The sequence below is a fragment of the Heterodontus francisci genome, chromosome 18 (assembly GCF_036365525.1).
Source record: "Heterodontus francisci isolate sHetFra1 chromosome 18, sHetFra1.hap1, whole genome shotgun sequence".
NCBI lineage: Eukaryota > Metazoa > Chordata > Chondrichthyes > Heterodontiformes > Heterodontidae > Heterodontus > Heterodontus francisci.
Genome location: NC_090388.1, coordinates 12642312 through 12666915, shown reverse-complemented (window position 1 = coordinate 12666915; position 24604 = coordinate 12642312). Strand labels below are relative to the sequence as shown.

The 24604-nt window shown below is 42.3% G+C and overlaps 1 protein-coding gene across 1 annotated transcript; it reads right to left on the bottom strand.

The window, feature by feature from the left end:
* Positions 1-5760: 5760 nt before the first annotated feature.
* Positions 5761-22134, bottom strand: lum (lumican). The gene is made up of 3 exons (XM_068051175.1): positions 21819-22134; positions 11269-12150; positions 5761-7641 (listed from the first exon to the last, which is right to left on the bottom strand). Exons 2-3 carry the CDS (start codon positions 12128-12130, stop codon positions 7484-7486), a joined length of 1020 nt encoding a protein of 339 aa, XP_067907276.1. The 5' UTR covers positions 12131-12150; positions 21819-22134; the 3' UTR covers positions 5761-7483.
* Between the last annotated feature and the right edge of the window lie 2470 nt (positions 22135-24604).

The following is a 24604-nucleotide window of genomic DNA, read 5'->3' as shown; positions in this document are numbered from 1 at the left end:
GCTTAACTAGTTCCACAAATTTGACAAAAACAAAACTAAATAAGTGCCTACTTTAATCTGGGTGCATCATTGTTTCCCCAGAAATCTATTTTACCAATTACACTTTAATGAATCTCTGAATCCTTAGTTGTGCTTATTTTAAAGTGGACAGAGCAATCTCGCACTGGTTAAGCACTGTCTTCTGAACTCACCTTGTAAATTGTCAAGTGAATATGGATGGGCAATGGCTTCTCAGTATTGGCCACATTCTGGAGCGAATAATATCAAAATGTATAAACGTCAACTACGACTTTCTTTTTACTTTAGTAACAGGAAGTTGGAATCATACTGTCCTGCAGGAGGCCATTCAGCCCATTGTACTTGTGCCAGCTCTTTGGAAGAATTATCCAATTAGCTCCACTACTCTGCTTTTTCCCATAGCTCTGCAAATTTTTCCTATTCCAATTTATATCCAATTCCCCTTTGAAAGCTATTCTTGAATACATTCATCATCCTTTCAGGCACCACATTACAGATCATAACTCCCTGCTGAGAATTACATTTTCCTCATCTCCAGCCTCACCCCTCCCACCCCACAGTCCTTTTGCCAATTATTTTAAATCTGTGTCCTCTGGTTACTGCCAGTGGAAACTATTTCTCCTTTTATCATTTACATCAAAAAGATATCCACTTACTCTATGGTCTACTCTGTCAAATCGCTTCATAATTGTGAACACCTCTACTAAAGCAACAAACCTGAGTATTGGAAGCAGTTTATAATTCAACAAAGAAGGACAAAGGGACTGATTAAGAAGGGGGAAGTAGAGTATGAGAGTAAGCTTGCAGAGAACATAAAAACTGACTGTAAAAGCTTCTATAGATATGTGAAGAGAAAAAGATTAGTGAAGACAAATGTGGGTCCCTTACAGTCAGAAACAGGGGAATTTATAATGGGGAACAAAGAAATGACAGACCAATTAAATACATACTTTGGTTCTGTCTTCGCAAAGGAGGACGCAAATTACCTCCCAGAAATGTTGAGGAACATCGGGCCTAGTGAGAAGGAGCAACTGTATGAAATCAGTATTAATAGGGAAATGGCGCTAGGGAAATTGATGGGATTGAAGGCCGATAAATCCCCAGGGCCTGATAATCTACATCCCAGAGTACTTAAGGAAGTGGCCCTAGAAATAGTAGATGCATTGCTGGTCATTTTTCAAAATTCTATAGACTCTGGAACAGTTCCAACGGATTGGAGGGTAGCTAATGTAACCCCGCTATTTAAAAAAGGAGGTAGAGAGAAAACAGAGAATTACAGACCGGTTAGCCGACGTCGGTAGTGGGGAAAATGCTAGAGTCCATTATAAAAGATGTAATAGCAAAGCACTTGGAAAACAATGACAGGATTGGATAAAGTCAACATGGATTTACAGAAGGGAAATCATGCTTGACAAATCTACTGGAATTTTTTGAGGATGTAACTAGTAGAATAGATAAGGGAGAACCAGTGGATGTGGTGTATTTGGACTTTCAGAAGGCTTTCGATAAGGTCCCACACAAGAGATTGACATGAAAAATTAAAGCACATGGAATTGGGGGTCAGGTACTGAAATGGATAGAGAATTGGTTGGCAGACAGGAAACAAAGGGTAGGAATAAACGGGTCTTTTTCCGAGTGGCAGGGCAGTAACTAGTGGGGTTCCGCAGGGATCAGTGCTAGGACCCCAGCTATTCACAATATACATTGATGATATAGATGAGGGAATTAAATGTAATATATCCAAGTTTGCAGCCAACACAAAACTGGGTGGGAGTGTGAACTGTGAGGAAGATGCAGAGAAGCTCCAGTGTGATTTGGACAGGTTGAATGAGTGGCCAAATAAATGGCAGATGCAGTATAATGTGAATAAATGTGAGGTTATCCACTTTGGTGGCAAAAACAGAAAGGCAGATTATTATCTGAATGGTGATAGATTGGAAAAGGGGGAGGTGCAGCGAGACCTGGGGGTCCTTGTGCACCAGTCGCTGAAGGTAAGCATGCAGGTGCAGCAGGCAGTTAAGAAGGCAAATGGTATGTTAACCTTCATAGCGAGAGGATTCGAGTACAGGAGCAAGGATGTCTTGCTGCAATTATACAAGGCATTGGTGAGACCACATCTGGAGTATTGTGTGTAGTTTTGGTCTCCTTATCTGAGGAAGGATATTCTTGCTATGGAGGGAGTGCAGCGAAGGTTCACCAGACTGATTCCTGGGATGGCAGGACTGACGTATGAAGAGATATTGGGTCAATTACGCTTGTATTCACTAGAGTTTAGAAGAATGAGAGGGCATCTCATAGAAACCTACAAAATTCTAACAGGACTGGACAGACTAGATGAAGGAATGATGTTCCCGATGGCGGGGGAGTCCAGGAGCAGGGTTCACAGTCTAAGGATAAGAGGTAAGCCATTTAGGACTGAGATGAGGAGGGATTTCTTCACCCAGAGAGTGGTGAACCTGTGGAATTCTCTACCACAGAAAGAAGTTGAGGCCAAATCATTAAATATATTCAAGAAAGAGTTAGATATAGTTCTTATGGTTAAAGGGATCAAGGGATACGTGGAGAAAGCGAGAACAGGGTGCTGAGTTTGGATGATCAGCCATGATTGTATTGAATGGCAGTGCAGGCTCGAAGGGCCTGCTCCTATTTTTCCATGTTTCTATGTTTCCCCTTAACCTTGTCAGCTCTGATGAGTACAATCCCAGCTTCTCTAATCATTCCACATCACGGAAGTTCCTCATCCTTCTTGTTGGATAACAAATTGAGAAGCATTTTTCACAGACTGTTTGTTTGAAAAACATTTGGAAATGTACAGATTCAGGTTTTTTTGTATTGCAATATTGAGCTGCTTTTGTAAGACCTAATGATTGCAAATATTTTGTATCCACTCAATATATTAGTTTCTATTACTGGAAAGCCTCAGTTTCTTCTTCTAAAGGAACTTAATTTGTCTAATTAGTACCTTGTCTGAGTGCAGATACTTTTGTGCTATTCATACTTGCCATTCCCTATTCCTCAGTTAGTTTTAAATACAAGTTGCTAATTTGCCATTAAGTGTATGGACATTAATCTTATGTAAAAGATTAAAGAACCTTATCAAATGCCTTCTGTACATTTAATGGATTGTCCTTGTCCACTAATTTAGCTATCTGTGCAGAGGATTCCAGAAGTTTGGTGACATATAAAATATGACATATTTTAGGCGCACGAAAAGCCATTATGTTTTATCAAGTTCTTTTTTAAAGAACAATTCATCACATCATAGGGATTTTACCTTTTGGGTAACTAACTCGACAATGACAGCTTATATTTATATAACTCCTTAACCATAATAAAGCATCTCAAGGTGCTTCACAGAAGCAACATAAAACAAAATATGACCCTGAGCCACATAAGAGATATTAGTTCAGATGACCAAAAGCTTGGCCAAAGAGGTAGGTTTTAAGGGGTGTTTTAAAGGAGGAAAACAGGGTAGAGAGGTAGAGAGTTGGGAGTGTGAGAGCAGTATTCCAGAGCTTGGAGCCATGGCAACTGAAGGTGCGGCCCAAAGGTGGAGTGATTAAAATTGGGGATGTCCAAGAAGCCAGAATTGGAGGAGCACAGATATCTCGGAGGGTTGTGTGCCTGGAGGAGATTACGGAGATAGGGAGTGGTGAGGCCATGGCGGGATTTGAAAACAAGGGTGCGAATTGTTAAATCAAGTTGTTGCTGAATATATCCAATGTTTCATCAAGAAAAGCTCAAAGATGTGCTTCTAAATGTCTTTCATTTTGGCTACTCATTTAATCTCAAACCCTGACAGACATTTTAATCAGAGTGCTTCAATCCATCTGTCAAGGTGAATGTGAAATCAGTTTCCAGAGGTGAATAAGCATGGTTAAACTAACAGTGAATCCTGGTCTGAGTCTATCAGAATGCTTAGGGGCTGTTGAATACGGAAGAAAAGATCATGTTTAAATCGCAAATGTTTGTCATTTATATACCACAAAGAGCTATAAAAGTCACTGTGCAGTGAAAGTGCTCCGTTGGCTGAACTTCTTATGCGGATCTCACTCTCTTTCCATAATTTGTCCCATCTGGTGAATCAAAGCTTGGTAAAGGAAATGATTGCTTGCTGGAACAATATGAAACAATATGCTTTGCGGTTTTACTGCTTTCTCAGCTCTCAGTGTGAATTTTCCAGTATCACCATTCTGGATATTAGCAACCTTCTGGGTATGTTTTTATTAGAAGTCTATCAGGGTACCTGCCCCATTAGGACCATCAGGACTGAAGAAAATGTAGAATGAGCAAAGGTAATTAGATCCATCAGGTCCACTGTTTCCATGTGCAATCTAGCCTATTATGGTCTAAACTTGGAGATTGACTTCCATCTTGCCACCTGAGCGTAAAACTGGCATTGCCGTTCAGCAGCTGGTAATAGAAACCATGTGACTTCCATAATGGTTGGTGTAGATGGTGATTGAGCGCCAGTACATCAGGTCCTCCAAGTAAGGGTGTGGCCACTTTAAGAGGAGCCCCCTCCTCATCCTCCTCTTCCCCTTCCTGCTCCTCCTCTCTTCCTGTTCCTCCCATTCCCCTTCTTGCTCCTCACACTACACTTCCTGATGCTCTCCTTCCCCCTCCTGCTCTTCCCCTTCCTGCTCCTTCCTGCCTCCTTCCTGCTTCTCCCCCAATCTTCCTGCTTCTTCCCTTTCCCTTCTGCTCCTTCTTTCCCCCTTCCTCCTCCCCTTCCTGCTCCTCCTCCTCTTTCTCATCTCCCTCTTCTTGCTCCTCCCTCCCTCCTCCTGCCTCTCCCCTTCCTGTTCCCCCTTCTCCCCTTCCTACTTCTCCTCCTTCATTATTTAGTCATTTGGGGTATATACCAGCAGCACAGTGATTATATTATTGATTTAGTAACCCAGAGCTTGTAGGTTTAAATCCCACCATAGACTAGGTTTATATTCTCTTGACTATAAAAGCTTAGAGGTGATCTACCTGAGGTGGTTAAAATGATTAAAGAATTTGATAGGTTCAGTAGCGAGAACCTATTTCCTCTGGTGGGGGAGTTCACAACAAGGAATTATAACATAAAAATTAGAATTAGACAGTTCAGAGGTGATTTCAGGAAGCATTTCTTCATACAAAGTGTAGTGGAAATATGGAACTCTCTCTGAAAATACTGTTGAGGCAGGGGATCAATTGAAAATTTCAAAACTGAGATTGAAAGATTATTCTTAGGCAAGGTTGTTAAAGGTTACAGAACCAAGGGGGGGTGGATGGAGTTAAGATGTAGATAAGCCATGATCTAATTGAATGGCATAACAGGGTCGAAGCCTATCCCTGTTCCTATGATCTTATGGTAATTTATGGGCTGGCACCAGAAAAATAGCCATGGAAGCTGTTGGATTGCAGAAAAACCATCTAATGATGACCTTCAGCGACATGTAAATTTGTTCATGCTATGTGCCAGACTTTTGATGTCCTCTTAATTGACCTAACAAGCCTCTCAGTTGTAAAAAGCAGTCACTTGTGGTTCAAGAAGAAGGCTGCAATTACAGCCTTACCACTGTAACAGACATCCCAAGCATGAACAAAAATATACTTAAATGAACATGTGGCTCATTGTGTTATGTGCTAACTTGAAGCACAAGTACCAGAAAATTCTTTGATTGAAGCATTTCTCTAGATATATTAACAACAAATAAACAGTGACCCACACATTTGGTTGAAGAGAAAAGAACACAATTGAAAATAGGTGAAGATATATTTTAATGGTTAATATGTATAAACATTGAAAAGTTTGTATAGAAAGTTAAAACTACAAGTTCAGTTTATTACATCTGTACGTGGTAGCATTTTTTTTATTTTTTACGAAGTTATTAAATAAGTCTTTCCTCTAGTCACACTATGTTCAATCATTTCAGGTTCATTTCCACCCCATCCATCCAGCCCGGAGATCTTGTGCAGTCCATTTCAGCAGGAAAGCATTTAGAGCAGAGTGGGGCGACCACAGACTTTTCCATGTCGGTCAGGGGTACCATTGTGTGGTCAGCTGAAGAGAGTATCTCTTTGTAGTGGTGCAAGATAACAATGTCAGGTGACTACCCCATTCCCAACACCACCCCCACCCCGCCACCACCTCGCCCAAAGGTGGAATGCTCGATGTCTAAAAGATGCTCCACCTAATAGCCTGGTTGAGAATTGGACACATTTCATTGCAAGTAAGTAGCATTTGGATTTGAGAGACCCAAGAAACTCAAACCCATTACTATATCTGTCTGTGAAAACAGTGCTCGCATTCTAACGACATTCTTGTAGATTCAAGACTGGGAGCTAAAACAGGAGACACAACAGATAAATTAAAGGCAGCCATAAGCACTGCAGTTTAACCATGCTTTATTTTCTATATGATAAATCATAGTCGCATACACGTTAAAGGAAGATGCATAGAGGTCATGCACGATTTACAACATATGATCCTAGCTGTGATTAAAATATTTCATTGCACCTATGGAAAATTAATCTAACAGTTTCAGGAACTGACAGCTTTTTAAGCCAAAGAAATGTAAGCAAGAATACAAATCATTGAAAGAAAACCACTCAGTTGGTTATTAAAATAATATTACTGTTTACTTTTATTCCATAATACTTCTGTACAAGAATTAAATTGCTAAACCCGATCAAACTCATCTTCGCCCAAATCCTACAGGTCCTATGGTTTTTCCAATCCTGTTCTATAAGCTCCATAATACTGTAACTATGGATAAAGCAGGTAGTATTTGATTCAACATAAGTTACTTTGATGTCCCATGACAATCCTATAGGATTTTTGAAAAGAATATTTTGGTTAGGGTTCATTAGTAAATCTTCTGAAATCTATAGTTTGAAAGTAAGGTTTGTGCAGAACATAGCTTGTTATAAAAGTGCTGAATCTTTAAAAATCATGTCTATTATATGTATCCCAGTATAATAAACAAAGCAGAAGAGGACTCTACATGAGAGAGATAATCGATATACATACAGAACAGTGAGTAGATTTAATTTTAGCATTGCACTCAATGAATTTTCCTCTTTCAAAAATTCTAACCACAAGCTTTATTTAACTGTTACTCAATGTGTACAGCAGGACATTGGTTCAAATATACTCCTCAAAAATGCTGAAATGTCTTCCACTTTGATGGAATAATACCTTCTTGCCACATTACACAGTTTAAATCTTTACTTATCCTCCACTTACTGTAACATTACTTTCTTTTCAGTTATTCTGTCGGTTTTATTGAACTGATTGAACATCTAGTAGAAAAGTTTTGATTATGTGAAGATATAGGACTAAGGTATTAGTTTGCACTATAGGATGTGTTAATAAATGAACAAATCTAACTTGAAAACCTTGGGCAAGATTTTAACTCACTCAAAACCCATCCACTTACACAGAGTTAAAATCAGGCCCAATCTTGTGCCTTTCCAATCAGGTAGGTGTAAATCAAAAATCGAATGTTACTTCCCCAGCCACACGAAGACACAAAATCATGTCATTGGGCAAACTATCTCGAGGGATGTTATTACCATCCAGACGCAGGTGTCTGATCTTGGAGAAATCCACAGGGCTAGTAACACGACAGAAGCTATTCAGGGTGAACTCTGCAAAAGGAAGATTCAGAGGATGAATGACACTGTAATGTAATGGTTCGAGATTCTGCTCATAATCAAAATCTACTTCACAGTATTTTAAAGGTACACAGGACATCTCAGATTTAGAATTTTATGTCTTTGAGCATTATTAAATTTGGGAAATAGCACATAATATGCTGCCAGGCCTTAAATAGGTCCCATTTCCTACAATACTGGAGATTGGTTTTAAACACAGAATTTATCAGTTTTAGATGAATTAGCAACAAAGGACGACATTTAAGAATATAATGAGATTCAGATGGCAGTAATACTAAATCTCAAGGACCTGAATCCATATAACTTTCTATAGCAACAACTTGCATTTATATAGGGTCTTGGACGTAATAAAACGACCCAAGGTGCTTCACAGGTAATCAAACAAAATTTGACACCAAACCTCATACGGAGACAGTAGGACAGAGGAACAAAAGCTTGGTCCAAGAGGTAGGTTTTAAGAAGCATGTTGAAGGAGGAGAGACAGTTGGAGAGGTTTAAGGAGGGAATTCCAGAGCTTAGGGCCTTGGTAGCTGAAGGCACGGTCGACAATAATGGAGTGCTAAAATCAGTGATGCGCAAGAGGCCAGAATTGGTGAATCGCAGAGATTTCAGAGGGTGAGCAGGTTACATAGATAAGGGTATAACTGGAGTACTTCTACCAGATCATCTCAAGATCTTATTGCTTATCATGTATCAGCAGGGTCTTAAACTAGAATAATCATTATGTTGCCAATGTACTACATATTAATCATAAGCAGTTACCATTAACTAAGTAGAGTAACTACAGAACAACTTTTTCTTGGTTGTCGATCACAACAACCAACCACATGACTAAGGCACAACAGTTCAACCAATTGGTCATGATGTGCTCAGAGATTTAGTCAATAGAATGTGGAATGTGTTCACTCTGGGATATTACAAGAGTGGTCTCACTGCCACTCTTCAGTCAATCCACATGAGAGTATAGGTTATATATGGGCAAAGGGTAACTATTCAGAGTGGCAGAAGGTGGGAAGTGGTGTTCAACCGTTGGGACCACTGTTGTTAATAATTTACAGTAACAATTTAGACTTTGGAATCAAAAACACAATTTCTAAATTTGCAGATGAAACCACATTGGGGGGGGAGGGTGAAGGGAATAGTCAAAAACTGAGGAGGACTGCAACAAATTACAAGGAGATATTAACAAAGTTGCAGAATGGACATTGACAAACGAACTTCAACATAGATAAATGTGAAGTATTACATTTTGGGAAGAAAAATAAGGAGGTCGCATGTTACTTGGAAAATATGAGTCTAAATGGGGTTGAAGAGCAAAGGGATCTTGTAGTACAAATACACAAATCACCAAAAGTTAACAAGATCATAAAAAATCAAACCAAGCACTAGGGTTTACTTCTGGAGGGATTGAATTGAAAAGTAAAGAAGTTCTGTTAAATTTGTATGGAACCTCGGTTAGACCAAACTTAAGTACTGCGTACAATTCTGACCGCCATATTATTCAAAAGATACAGAGGCACTGAGGAGGGTGAAAAAAGATTTACAAGGATGATACGAGAAATGTGTGGATATACATAGCAGGAGAGGGTGAACAGGCTTGGTCCCTTTTCTCTTGTAAAAAGATGTCTGAGGGATGACCTAATAGAGGTCTTTAAAATTAGTAAAGGTTTTAATAGAGTGGACACCGATAGAATGTTTCCACTTGTGGGGAACAGCATAACTAGAGGCCATCAATATAAGATGGTCACCAAGAGATCCAATAGGGAATTCAGAAGAAAATTCTTTATCAGGAGAGTGGTGAGAATGTGGAACTTGCTACCACAGGAAGTGGGTTGAAGTGAATAGTATAGATGTATTTAAGGGGAAGCTAGATAAGTACATGAGGGAGAAGAGAATAGAGGGTTATGCTGATAGAGATAGAGGAGGTTTGAGTGGAGCATAAACACCAGCATGGACTGGTTGGGCCGAATGGCCTGTTTCTGTGCTGCATATCCTATGCAATCCTATACAATGAATATTGGCAGGAGATGAATTAGCAAGAATAGTAATGGATTAGGAGTAATTGTCTCAGTTTGGTCTTCTGTTTCTTCATTCAGTGTTTTGTCTACTTGAATATGTTTTAGTTCATTGTTTTGTATTACATTACTTTTTTACACTAGAAAACCAGTACATCTAGAAAATTTGCCTTGTGCTCTGTTAACATGATTATTCTAACCAAACAAAGATGGTCGAGATGGCCATTCATCTACCATGAAGCCACCAATCAAATCATCATAGAAATTGCAAATTATCTTCCCAATTTAGAAATTAAACTTTTTTCATAAGTAGCTATTTAATTGAAGCCTTGTAGGAATGAAATTCGACCCCAACCGCATTTTATGGGGGTCAGGCAATTAGTTGCTGTCAGGCTGCCATCCCTTTAAAGGATGCCTGCACCCCCACCCTTCAAGGAGTTGCCGGCCAATCGGAGGGCTGACAGCTCAGCAGCGTCACTGGGATCGGTGGTCACTGCTGGGACTGCATGTATAAGAAGAGGACGCTATGGAAGGATGTTGCTCTCTCAACCAGGTAAGTGGGGTCTGGAAATGCCGGGGCCAATCAGGCATGTCCTGGGATGGGTTGGGGGAAGTTGTTGGTGAGGCCTGGGTGGAGGAGTTGTGACAGGGTCAGCCATTGCTGCTGTTGGGGGCCCTCCAAGGGCCAAAGAGTGTCTGAACTGGAGGACCCTGCCCTGAGCCCACAGGGAGGTCACCAGGGCTCACCAGGCGGGGGGATCACCCACCACTGCTAAAATGTCAACAGCAGTGCGACGATGCCCTTAACTGGTCACTTAAGTGACTGAATTGGCCTGTGGGCAGGCGGGCCATCCGTTAGCTTCCCCCCGCTGGCAAGATGGCATGGCAACGGGGAAACGACGGGCACTTAACCCCCTTACCCCTGCACCCGCCTTCCCTCACCATTTTATGGGCCCTCCTCCCCCTTGCCTTCCAGCCTGTCCTCGAGGGCTGGTAAAATCCAGCCACTCTCCCCCACCAAGGTAAAATGTTAGCAAATCAATCTACCTTTTAAGAATATAAGAATTTTGGGGAAAAGAAAAGAAAAAAGCACCTGCTCTTTTCATAGTTCAATCATCTTAACCATCTCATCAACATATTTCTCAATCTTTTCTCCCTCCAGAAATGCTTTCAATTGTCTTTGAACTCACTCCTACTCTTTGTTTCAGTTGCATTCTGCTGTGCCAATTTTTCTAGTCTTTTCTATGAGGGGTGAATACATTCCCCCAACTTCTTAGTTTGCTCCTAAATTCCTCATTTTAACTTGTAACTTCTGTTACCATGGTGAGCTCTTTACCTGGAACAACTTCAATTCAGAATACCTTCAAGTCTTCCAAAGAAGAATCGCAAAATCTAAATAATCTAACACATTATTTTCTTATTAGGGGCAATCCTGCCATTGGCACTTCCATTGGGGAATGGTGGTCACAATCGGAAAATTACACTCTTCTCCCTTCCAGAAGCTTCCAATGGCAGATTACTGCTGATGTTTATTCATTCTTATTTAAGAAGCTTTGGGATTGTGATGAAATGCAGTTGGACTTACTTTCAATTTGATTCACCTGTAGGTACAGATTTTCTAGGTTTTCGTTAACAAAGGGGATGCTCTTCAATTCGTTGAATGCAAGATCCAACTCGACCAGCGAGGTGATGTTGAAGACTTTCTCAGGGATACCTTCATCTGTTATTTCATTATGTGACATACGTAGGTATTGCAGAATTTTCGTTTTGCTAAAGTAGTCCTTTGGAATGCTCTTGATGTTATTGCGATCAACATAAAACATCTCTAGGGCAGGCGGAAGGTCATCAGGAAGTTTAATTAATTTATTGACACTCAAATCAAGGTATGCCAGAGACTTCAAACCACTCAAAGACCCACCAACGTCTTTCAAGTTGTTTTCATGGAGTAGAAGGGTAGTCAAGTTTTCTAGTCCTCTGAAGGAGTTTCCAATCTTTGAGATCATGTTTGACGAAAGTTTCAGTTCCACCAATGACTTTGGCAGGGAACGAACAACATCTGTCAGATTGTTGCTGTTTATGTATAACCTCTGCAGGGATTTTAGCTTTGAGAATGCATTCTTACCTATATTGTCGTTAGTAATTTGATTGTTATCAAGGATTATCCATTGGAGACCAGTGGCATTTTCAAATGCACTATTTGGAATGCCAGTGAGCAGGTTGTTGTGGAGGTAAAGGTACTTTATCTGTGCTGGCACCACTGGAATTTCTTTGAGTTTGCGGTGGTTGCAATACATGGCACTGGGGAAGTTCAATGGACACTCACATTCAACAGAACAAACTGGATATGTTGAGGCCACCAAACTTGATGGATAGTAATAATCGTAGTCAAACTGACAAACTATGCTGCTGACCAGCAAAGCAAATATAGGAAGGTGAATGAGCTTCATCTCAGGAAAGTATTGTAAAGCTGTGTGTAGAGAACATAGAATAAAACAGGTACGGAAATTATTACTTGTATCTCAAAGTGATGGTAAAATCTTTTGTTTGTGAACTTACATTATCAATATTCAACAAAGTGTTTCAGATTTTTAATGCGATACCACAACCAGCATCAAGATTGACCTGAGAACAGTAAGTGCTGGAAATGGTCAGCAGGTCTGGCAGCATTTGTGTAGAGAGAGACCTGCTGAGTATTTCTGGCACTTACTGTTGTCATTTCAGAGTTCCAACATCCGCAGTATTTTGCTCTTATCAAGATTGACCTGCGTGGTTACAAGGAAACATTTCTTTGAATCACTACCTGGAGGTCAAATGCTAACCCTGGATGCCTACTCTGGAAGCTATTGAGTGATTGAATCAATGATACTGATTACAAAATTAGAGGGCTGGATTTTCGTCTAAGTTCTGGGACCCTGATTTAGGACCAAATCGGGATCCCAAGCACACACATGCCAGCAGTGAAACGAGAGAAGGGCAATCATCCGGGAAAAGGCTTCCTAATTGGCCGCCTCCATGCTCGCTATCCAGGCTCTTGATGCTGCTGGCCCAATCAGAGGTCCAGCAGCTTTGAAGCCTCAGCAGCCCCCCAAAGGAGAGGGCGCTGCAGAGGCAGATCGGGAATCGCCAGAGTTTGGATGCAAATAAAAAATGAACAGGTTTCAAAGCCAGTAGGCCCTTTGGAGGGAAGGGAAAGCCCTCCGACAGAATCGTTTGGGCTGAAGGTGCGGCCTTTCCTGCTTGCGGTCCTACAGCTCCAACGGCCACCTGATCTGCTGCAGGAAGGCCGCTTCTATTGAGCTGGTGGGCTTTGCGCACGATGGCGGGTGGGGGGCAGGGGCTGCGCTGACGGAAAAATGCCGGCGAGGCCGCAAAATTGCCCCTAATTGGGGCGTTAACTATATTAATTGGCTACCTGCCAACGTGGAGCGGGCAGCTGATCTACTTCACAGCCCACCCTGGGAAAGTTTCCCAGTGGCAGGAATGTGCCAGGAATCCGTCTTACCGCGGCTCCCTGCTATTTTCCCAGCCCCACCTTCTAAGCCTGCCACCACAGGGCCAGAAAAATTCAGCCCTTCGTGTGGTAACTGGGACTACAGAATTAGATTCTGTAATCTATTGAAAAATAACCCATTGAATGTCAAGTAGTCACAGAACTAATGAAAAGTAAGTTATTTATGCTATTGACTATCTGGGTTGGTTATTATTCAATTACTCATACCCTCATTCATGCCTTTATTACCTCCATACTTTGATTATTCCAATGCACTCCTCACTGGCCTCCCCCATTCTACCCTCTGTAAACTTGAGGTCATCCTTAACTCTGCGGCTTGTGTTCTAACTTGCACAAACTCCTGTTCGCCCATCATCCCTGTGCTCACTGGCCTACATTGGCTCCCAGTTAAGCAATGCCTCGATTTTAAAATTCTCATCCTTGTTTTCAAATCTCTCCATGGCCTCGCCATTGCCTATGTTTGTAATCTCCTACAACCCCACAACCCTCCAAGATATTTGTGCTCTCTAATTCAGCCCTCTCGAGCATCCCCGATTTTAATTGCTCCATCATTGGTGGCTGTGCCTTCAGCTACTGAGGCTCTAAGCTCTGGAATCCCCTCCATTAACTTCTCCACCTCTCTACCTCTCTTTCCTCCTTTCAGATGCTGCTCAGAACCTACCTCCTACTGCCCTAATATCTCCTTATGTGGCTTAGTTTCAAATTTTGTTTCATAATGCTCCTGTTACGGAGCATAGGACATTTTATTGTGTTAACAGAGCTGTACAAATGCAAGTTGTTCTTACTGACAAAGCCCCAATGAAAAAGGAAGAACTTGCATTTATATAGCGCCTTTCATGACTTCTGCACATCCTACCGTGCTTTAGACTGCTGGCAAATATCCCATTTGTTCTGCACTATTGTGCATTTATAGCATGGCAGGTAGTCTTTAGCACTGTTGACACAGAACCTGGTAAACTAGGAATGGATATTCGGTATTTGGATGTAGAAAATAAAACTGGTTTATGGAAACACAAAGGTAGTAAGTCATTAGTGGGGACTTTACTGACTGAGAGAGGTTGTAAGGTACCAGTTATTTTTAGCTAAATGTTTGATGCCCGATCCAGTCCAGCTTTTTAATGAGGCTTCCTCCAATATTGATGAGTATTAATTCTCAATGTGCTCTCGCAGGACATCTTCAACTATGATCAGCACAAAGCTAAGCGCTGCACAAGGAACAGCCAGGGTCTGTGCAAATGACGACTGGAAACACCTATGCAGTCGTTTTCAGCTGGCCTCCGACACCGGAAACATCAGAGGATTATATGATGGCACTAAGAGAGCTTTTGGGCCAAACACCAAGAAGATCGCCCACCTCAAGTCTAAATCAGGGGACACCATCACTGACCAACACAAGCAAATGGACCGCTGGGTAGAGCACTACCTAGAACTGTACTCCAGGGAAAATGTTGTCACTGATACCGCCCTCAATGCAGCCCAGTCTCTGCCAGTCATGGATGAGCTGGATGAACAGCCAACAAAATCGAAAGTCAATGATACCATTGATTCTCTAGCCAGTGGAAAAGCCCCTGGAAAGGACGGCATTACCCCTGAAATAATCAAGACTGACAAGCCTGCTATACTCTCAGCACTCCATGAACTGCTTTGCCTGTGCTGGGATGAGGGAGCAGTATCACAGGACATGCGCGATGCCAATATCATCACCCTTTATAAGAAAAAGGGTGACCGCGGTGACTGCGACAACTACCGTGGAATCTCCCGGCTCAGCATAATGGGGAAAGCCATTTTAAACAGATTCCAGAAGCTGGCTGAGCGTGTCTACCTGAGGCAAAGTGCGGCTTTCAAGCAGAGAGATCCACCATTGACATGCTCTCCCTTCGCCAGCTACAGGAGAAATGCCGCGAACAACAGATGCCCCTCTACGTTGCTTTCATAGATCTCACCAAAGCCTTTGACCTCGTCAGCAGACGTGGTCTCTTCAGACTACTGGCAAAGATCAGATGTCCACCAAAGCTACTAAGTATCATCACCTCATTCCATGACAATATGAAAGACACAATTCAGCATAGCGGCGCCTCATCAGACCCCTTTCCTATCCTGAGTGGCGTGAAACAGGGCTGTGTTCTTGCACCTACGCTGTTAAGTCTTAAGAAGAAGGAATTTTCCTCCACACAAGATCAGATGGCAGGTTGTTCAACCGTGCCCGTCTTAGAGCGAAGACCAAAGTACGGAAAGTTCTCATCAGGGAACTCCTCTTTGCTGACGATGCTGCATTAACATCCTACACAGAAGAGTGTCTGAAGAGACTCATCGACAGGATTGCGGCTGCCTGCAATGAATTTGGCCTAACCATCAGCCTCAAGAAAACGAACATCATGGGGCAGGATTTCAGAAATGCTCCATCCATCAATATCGGCGACCACGCTCTGGAGGTGGTTCAAGAGTTCACCTACCTAGGCTCAACTATAACCAGTGACCTGTTTCTCGATGCAGAAATCAACAAGCGCATGGGAAAGGCTTCCACTGCTATGTCCAGACTGGCCAGGGGGTTGTGGGAAAATGGCGCACTGACATGGAACACAAAAGTCCGAGTGTTTCAAGCCTGTGTCCTCAGTACCTTGTTCTACGGCAGCGAGGCCTGGACAACATATGTCAGCCAAGAGCAACATCTCAACTCATTCCATCTTCGCTGCCGCCGGAGAATCCTTGGCATCAGGTGGCAGGACCGTATCTCCAACGCAGAAGGTGGCCAACATCCCCAGCATATGCACCCTACTGAGCCAGCGGCGCTTGACATAGCTTGGCCTTGTGAGCCACATGGAAGATGGCCGGAACCGCTAGGACGTATTGTACAGCGAGTTCGTCACTGGTATCAGACCCACCGGCCGTCCATTGTCTCCACTTTAAAGACATCTGCAAACGCGACATGAAGTCCTGTGACATTGACCACAAGTCTTGGGAGTCAGTTGCCAGTGATCGCCAGAGCTGGCGGGCAGCCATAAAGGCGGGGCTAAAGAGTGGCGAGTTGAAGAGACTTAGCAGTTGGCAGGAAAAAAGACAGAAGCGCAAGGAGAGAGCCAACTGTGTAACAACCCCGACAACCAATTTTATCTGCAGCGCCTGTGGAAGAGTCTGTCACTGTAGAATTGGCCTTTATAGCCACTCCAGGCGCTGCTCCACAAACCACTGACCACCTCCAGGCGCTTACCCATTGTCTCTCGAGACAAGGAGGCCAAAGAAAGAAAGAAAGAAGAATTATGTATGAAGGGACAGGCATGAGAGACAGGCACCTGAATTCTGGTCTCCTTATTTAAGGAGGGATATACTTGCATTGGGGGTAGTTCATTGAAGGTTCACGAGGCTGATTCTTGGGATGAGGGAGTTGTCTTATGAGGAAAGGTTGAGCAAGTTGGGCCTATACTCACTGGGGTTTAGAAGAATGATCTTATTTAAGTATGTAATATTCTGAGGAGGCTTGACAGGGTAGGTGCTGAGGCGATGTTTCCCCTCGTGGGGGAATCTAGAATTAGGAACACAGTTTCAGAATAATGGGTCGCCTGTTTAAGACGGAGATGAGGAGGAATTTCTTCTCACAGAGGGTCGTTAATCTTTAGAATTCTCTACCCCAGAGAGCAGTGGGGGCTTTCATTGAATATGTTCAAGGCTGAGCTGGACAGATTTTTGATCTACAAGGGAGTCAAAGGTTATGGGGGGCTGGCAGGCAAGTGGAGTTAAGGCCACGATCAGATCAACCATGATCTTATTGAATGGTGGAGTAGGCTTGAGGGGCCGAATGGCCTACTGCTGCTCCTAAACCTTACGTTCTTATGAATTTCCATTCTACGCTTCTGATGTGCAAAGGAGCCAAAAATGCAGAAGGTGAAAAGTTAGTCCAATATTATGCAAATGAATGCTTGGATTCTTTTTCTGTACTTGTTTGGGCTATTTTTGTGCAGTTAGGCAGGACGCTGGTTTGATTATAAATTATTACCTTTTAGGGCCTGCCCATTAAACCGCTGGGTAAATTCACAGTATGGCCTGATAATCAGCAATGCAGACTGTGAAGGTCTGAGGTTTGTTCTGAGTAATTCCATGTCAGCCAAGATGACATTGGGGATACTACAGCTCACCTCAAGCTGTTCAGGCTGCTGAATACTAGCCTCCTCTGACTATCACTGTACATGCAATGGCATGTATGACTGCTGGATAGGCCCAGGGTTGGGCTGCACTGCAAAAGGCTCATGTAAATTATCATCTAACCATGGTTACCTGTACAAAAACAACATCTTGTATTTATATAGTGCCTTTAAGGCAGTAAAATGTCCCAAGGAACGTCACAGGATCGTTATCAAATAACATCTGACATTGAGCCACATATGGAGATACCAGGGCCGATCATCAAAAACTTGGCCAAAGGGGTAGGTTTTAAGGAGCGTCTTAAAGGAGGAAAGAGAGATAGCGAGGCCTAGAGGGTTAGGGAGGGAATTCCAGAGCTTAGGGCTTTGGTAATTGAAGGCACAACTTCCAATGGCAGATTGATTAAAATTGGGGATGCACAAGAAGCCAGAATTAGAGGAGAGCAGAGATCTCGGCGGATTGTGGGGCTGCAGGAGGTTACAGAGAATGGGAGGTTCGAGGCCATGGAGGGATTTGAAAACAAGGATGAGAATTTTAAAATCAAGGCTTTGTTTAACTGGGAGCCAATGTAGGTTAGCGAGCACAGGAGAGATGGACGAATGGGAGTTGGTGCATGTTAAGACTGGGAGCAGAGCTTTGGATGACCTCAAGTTTATGGAGGGTAGAACGTGGGAGGCCAGCATACAGTGAGTAACATGAAGATGCTGCAATGATGATAAACCCAAAAGGCAATATTCAAGATGGTTTTATATAACAAGGAGCAAATGTATTTCATGTGTAGACATTCTTTTCAGTGCATGGCTCGTAACTATACTATATCACCCTAAATTTCTGGCCGTCACCCCTCTCCAGCTTATGCTGGATACAAGTCCTGTTAGGATGTACTTTGTCCCTGCCTGGATTGTTTCTTCCTGATGTCTGGGTTGAGGCCAGGAAATCATCTTATGTTATAGTAAACATAGCAAGTCTGGTTCCCAGTAATCTGTGGTATATCACATTGGCTTATACAAACAACTAATGCATGTAGGATCACAGTTACAATTTTAATGAAATTCCTGAGAGAGGAAAAAAAGAGAACTTGCCATTCCAACTGGGGTTACAACAGTCGCCTACTCAAACTTTTACAATAAATCAATCTGATGGGGGTCTCCATTTGACAAAGAGGACATTTTTAATGAGTGCTACTTTTACTTTAGCTCTCTCATCGGGACATATTTCTTCCTGCTGTACAATCAAAGCGTTCTTTAACACCACAGCATGCCAACAGTTCTGGAGACCTTCCACTACAAAGCATGAACATTGCATAATTCATCAGTTTTTTTCCCCTAATTTGCCATAAAGCCTGCTGGGGGAGAAAAAAAAGTAACATTTTAGACTTTATTAAAGGCATATGTGCATTATTTCAGCAAATCAGCACAGAATGAACATTCCCTTCGAAAGGAGATTTATCTGATGGTTATTAACGATTGTTTTGGTGCCTTCCATTTTCTTTCCTTTTCCAACAACACAATGGTTTTGTGTTTCCCATCATGCACTCCTGCTGCTGGCCTACGCCAGTGATGACAACAACCACTGACGATCCTTGACTGTCTTAGAAACCAAAAAGGCAAGGTCAGAAGATATCTCCCCTGGATTTGCTGATGGATTTGGCAGACTGCTGGTGTCATGGGGCTAGGTGGGGTCTGGGAGGGGTGAAGAATGGGGCTGGAGCCAATAATGCCAGGTTCCTGCCTAGAAGGAAGGGACACCATAATTTCTGACAGGGAGCTAGGTAGGCAGCACGGATAGTGGTTGCATCTGCCTCCTTGCAGCTTGGTGCAGTAAAAGGAAGGAATTTGCATAAAGTGCGGCGGCCGCAGCAACCTCCATTAGATGGAGGTTGGGGCTGATGACTAGAAAAAAGTGGCATCATCCATCAGAATTGGCAATAGTCCTGCCTGCTGTACCCCCATTTCATGGCATACCCACAGGGCGCAGGAATACTACACCTTCCTTTGGTGCAGAACTGGGGCCCAAAAGGAAAATCCCATGCCTAGAACACTCGGAAGATGCTGGCCTTCCTAAAGAGGGACTGATACATCATTCTACCAAGACTTTGCCTTCCCCCATCTCAGCAGGATCGGGTATAAAGCTGCCATAATAGGGGTATATGGAGACCAGGAGGAGCAGAACATGAGATGGGACCCATTAGATAGATTTTTGTTACACAAGTGTATTGAGGGACATGGATCAAAGGCAGGTAAATGGACTTGAGGTATAGTTGAGCCAGGATCTCATTGAATGGCAAAGCAAGCTCGATGAAGTGAATGGCCTCCTCCTGTTCCAATGTTATTATGTACTCAAGATGCTCCACCATGCAAATTCCCTGACCCTGGGAATTTCAATGGGTCAGGTACTTGGGTCACCAGCAGGCAGCAAGTCCCACTCCGCCATATTTCCGTCGACAAAATGGGAGGGTGCATTTTAGAGCCCATGATATCTTTATACAGAGGGTTGTCAATATGTCAAACTCTCTGGCACAACTCATTATTGAAGCAAATTTAACCAAGTATTTTGAAAGTGAATCAACTTTTTTTTTTAAGAAAGGGGAATATTAACTGGGTGTGGGGAGTGAACAGGAGAGGAGGATCAGACTAGGAAGACTATGAGTAGACGGACACCAGTGCTGACATGATGCATGGAATGGCCTGTTTATGTGTTGTCATGTTCTGTTAGCCTGAACACAAATCTGGATCCAACCATGAGCCAACTGAAAGCAGCATGGTGACAGAGGTTGATAGAATATCATACAATCCTGCTCGGTGTTTTGGAAACAGCTCTGAAACAATCTGGTATAAAGGAAAGAAAAAGCAGCATAAACATTTAGTGTTCCAGCCTCAGCTTCTACAACCCTCCCCATTTACCAGAGTGAACACTTAAAAATAAAAAGTCTTTGAGTAAAGATTCACGGTCTCAGTTGGTAGTACCTTCGTTACTTTGGTGTGCGGTCATTCCGTCTAAGCCAACAATGATAAATTCTGTATAAGAACATCAATTTACAGCAATTTAAATCACAGCAAAATAATTAGTGGTATTGGAAACACTCCTCAGTTTTGCTCCTTGGGTGCTGACAGTGCTTATAATTAGTGGAACAACATTTGGAAGACGAAAGTTCAAATGTACTGGTCCACAGCAGCAGTATTCCACATTGGGTCACAGCAAAAAGTTTCATTTAAAGCCCTCTATTTGCTTTATTTGTAATCTTGGAGTAAATTGTTGACGTATATTTCTGTTCGATGAGGAATTACATTTCTATTGCAAACTTGCAACTGGATTGTGACAGGAACCCCTTTACTCCCATAGAGCACATACAGTTCCAAATAAAAGGTTAAAAAACAAATTTACAGTAATATTAAATAATTGATGCATTCTCTAAGAGCTCTTAAAAGCAAATTTCCTCTGAGAACAGCGCTAGTAATTTGACCAGAATGCAATGGTCAAAGATCGAAATCTCAGTAGGATGATTCTGATAAAGCATAAATGGAATTCTGTGCCTCAACCTTTGCTATAATTAGCAACAGAGGACTTCAGTTTTAGTCTTGAACTAGGTGACATTATCCACCGGGTGACTTGTATAATTAATCATTCAATAAATAGAGATCACAATAAACCCACACCGTGAGCTAGTTTTCAGAACCAAACAACTAATGTTCCACATATCACTGCCACCTTTATCATTATCTCTTCTGTTTCCTATCAGATGCAGAATGTTGAGCACGATCCTTGACTGGTTTTCTCCTTTGAACACAAATCTGACTTGCTTGGAATGAATACAGCAGCTTATCTAAGACTGATATCCCTTGGAATGTACAGACAAGAGCTCTACACACATTTTGCTCTGTGCCTTTGGCCACTAAAGTCATACTTTGAGTCTACATTGTTGGGAGATTGTTTCTGCAATATAGCTAGTGCATCTTCTGACAATGACAGTTATTTCTCTTGCTGTATTGCCTAATTAATTGTAGCCAGTACGGAGTGGCAATTAATTAAGGAGTACTTTCTATATGAATTGACATGCTTAGCTCTGGTATACAGGCAGTGATAGCTGGTTCTCTATGTATGTTGATGATAAAAACACACAAGTCTTTGCACATTTTGTTCATTGGGTGTTCCATCCTACATTATCAGAACCAGCCCCAACTGTAGATTTATCATGTTCAGTGTTACCCACCAGACTGCAAAAATGTACAGAAACACACAGTACATCCTCAATTGATGAATACACTCAACAATTGTGATCCGACACAGATTAGTTGTTCTGTATAACTAAATCATCTGTATATATTACTAAATCATCTTTCAAGGGTTAAAAATCAATGTTCCAAGCTTGTATTCTGCACAAGAAACATTTTTGAATGTAGCTTTGAAAAAAAAACACATTATCTAGACATATTTTCACTGAAGCTGCATACATTAGTTAAGCCAAAAGCTGAAACCCACTCGCCTACCTTTGCTTGACGCCTTTTGTTTCTTAATTCCAAAGAATGAGCAACAGAGAAAATGAGGGCAAGATTCAAATATTAAGTGTTGTATACTAGTCTCTGGAGAAAGAGGGAGGCTGCCAGACTTCTGTGGCACAGCGCTGACAACAACAGTGGGAGAGGTGGACACCCCTCAACTATAAAGCTGCTATGTCATCACTCTGGGTCTGTGCTGTGGTATGTTAAATAATGCTGAAAATAGAGCCCATTAACTAAATGCAGGAGGATGGCTGCAGCTACAGGTCAGATAAAACATTGGGATAAGAAGTTTTTTTAACTATAATTTGCATATTGTCATATCAATCTCTACAAGCTTCCCATTTTGATTTAATTACTTTTTTGGTAAGAGTACAGCTAAAATGAGTGCTGTATGCCAATAACTTTAGAATAACTTCAAAGTGCCTAAGTCTTTGGAGAACGTTACTTAATGCTCGACTAAGGGAGCAATACTTTCCATGTGTTCTTATTTCCTGAGAGAAACTGTTGCTAAAGAACAGCATTAACTATAGCCTAGCTCTGAGAAAAATACTGTACAAGGGTTTGAGTTAAGTTACGCTACCCCTGAACCCATAACAAAATGTGGCCAAGAGCCAAGATCTGCATGGCTGCCAAGAAAGGAGTAGAAGGATTCTGTTCAAAACTCAAAGCTTGAAGAAAGGAGAGAATTAGAAGTATTTGCAACAGAAATCATTGATAGTTTATGCTACAATTTCTGTGGAGACATTAAGAGAACAAAATACACCCTCACTGCATTTATAAGATCCTTAGATTTCTGGTTCAGCTTCTTTTAATTACACGTCATCTGTCCAATAGTCTGGAATAAATCAAGCCTTGGGTGAGGTCTGTTTCTTATTTTGTGGATAGGACTGAAGTATGCATGCTCATTCTGCAGCAGGAGACTTTGCAGAACTTTAGAGGACAGAAAACACTTGTAATTCATGCTAAATACAGAATGAATCGTGGTGGTGAAGTTAGCATCTACGCAAACTAGATCAGTTAGCAGCTCAAAGCAGTTGCGTGGACCTTAAACCTTATGTCACGTCGAAGGGAATAATATGACAAAATCTCTTTCGGTTTGAAGGGGCATCATGATAGGGCTGAAGGAATGTTGGGTTAATGTTTCAGATCAATGACCAGAATCTCCCGAGGAAGAGGCATCATGGCTGTAAACCCTCCTGAGATGGGAGCATCTGAGAAGTGACTTTGCAGCCTTCTATATTCAAGTGTGGATTTTCCTGCCACTCCCTCTGCCCCAGTGTGTGCCCAAGCACAAGAGTGCTGGGGTTTCCTGTCCTGCTGCAGGTCTGCAAGGGCTGGGAAATGTATGGCCGAAGGAGCACCTAATGATCCCAGTTACTTATGGACATCAGAAGGGTGGTGGTGGTGAGGATGGGAGTGTTAACAACAACAACATGCATTTATGCACTTTTAAAATCATAAAACATCCCACGGTACTTCACAGGAGCATTATCAAACTGAATTTGATACTGAACCACTTAAGATATTAGGACAGGCGACCAAAAACTTGGTCAAAGAGGTAGGTTTCGAGAAGCGTCTTAAAGGATAGAGAGGTGGAGAGGTTTAGGAAGGAAATTCCAGTGCTTAGGGTTTAGGCAGCTGAAGGCCTGGCTGCCAATGGTGGAGCGATTAAAATCAGGGTTGTGCAGGAGTTCAGAATTGGAGGACTGCAGAGATTTTGGAGGGTTGTAGGGCTGGAGGAGATTACAGAGATAGGGAGGGGTGAGGCCATGGAAGGATTTGATGACAAGGATGAGGTGTATATTTAATATTGAGGTGTTGTCAGACCAGGAGCCAAGGCAGGTCAGCGAGCACAGGAGTGATAGGTAAACAGGACTTAGTGCGAGTTAGAATATGAGCAAACAAAGTCTCAGCTCCAGTTGCAGGCCTGTAGCCTGAGTCTCGCTGGCATCCTTGTGTAGGCCCACAACACTGTGGTGGCATCACTGTGCTGGGACACACAGCCAACAACAAACCAGGAAAATGAGGATATTTCCTCTAGCCTTATTTCCAAAACTGCAGTGGGCTAGCAGAAAGGTTTCCCCTTACAAAAACCCCAGGAATTCAGGGCAATGTAAAATGAGCAGTGGCTCAGTGAAGCAGGACTCTGTTCATTTTTCCTAATCATTGCATCTGGTGAAATGAGCATTTTGTGAGGGCCAGGGTCAGGGAAATTAGCTCTTTACTTCATAAAGGTATAGTGCGAGTTTGGAACAGGAATACATTTATTCTTTTTGTTTTGACATATTGAAAGGATAATGAACCATGATTGGTACTAACTTGGAGATTGGTGAAACTATCTTGGTTCTTCCAACCTAAACTCCTCGAGAGATTCAGAGCTGATTCTTCCATTTGGCTTACGCTTATAACTGGAAGATCCCCCACCAGCTTCATGCCATTCCATTCTCGGACTTCTGTTTCCTGCAAACAGAGATAAACTGATGAGCTGTTGATAGCCTGCAGTTGGTAGACTTTAGAGGTGACCTAATAGAGGTCTATAAAACAATTATAGGGCTGGATAACATGCCTATTGATAAATTATTCCAGTATAACAGATGGGGCGGGGGGTCCAGTGGACATGAGTTTAAATTATGAAGAATGGGAATAGATTGGATGTTAGGTGCTTCTTCTTTTCTATGAGGTTACTGAGCCTCTGGAATATCTTGCTGGCTGGTGTGTTGGGTGCTGACTCTCTATACCTATGAGAGGGAGCTGGGCTGGTTCCTGACTGGGAC

Excerpts from the sequence above, each read along its gene's own strand:
- lum (XM_068051175.1), bottom strand. The coding sequence starts at position 12,130 with ATGAAGCTCATTCACCTTCCTATATTTGCTTTGCTGGTCAGCAGCATA. Across the intron at positions 7,642-11,268 it reads ACAGGTGAATCAAATTGAAA|AGTTCACCCTGAATAGCTTC; the intron begins GTAAGTCCAACT and ends TTCCTTTTGCAG.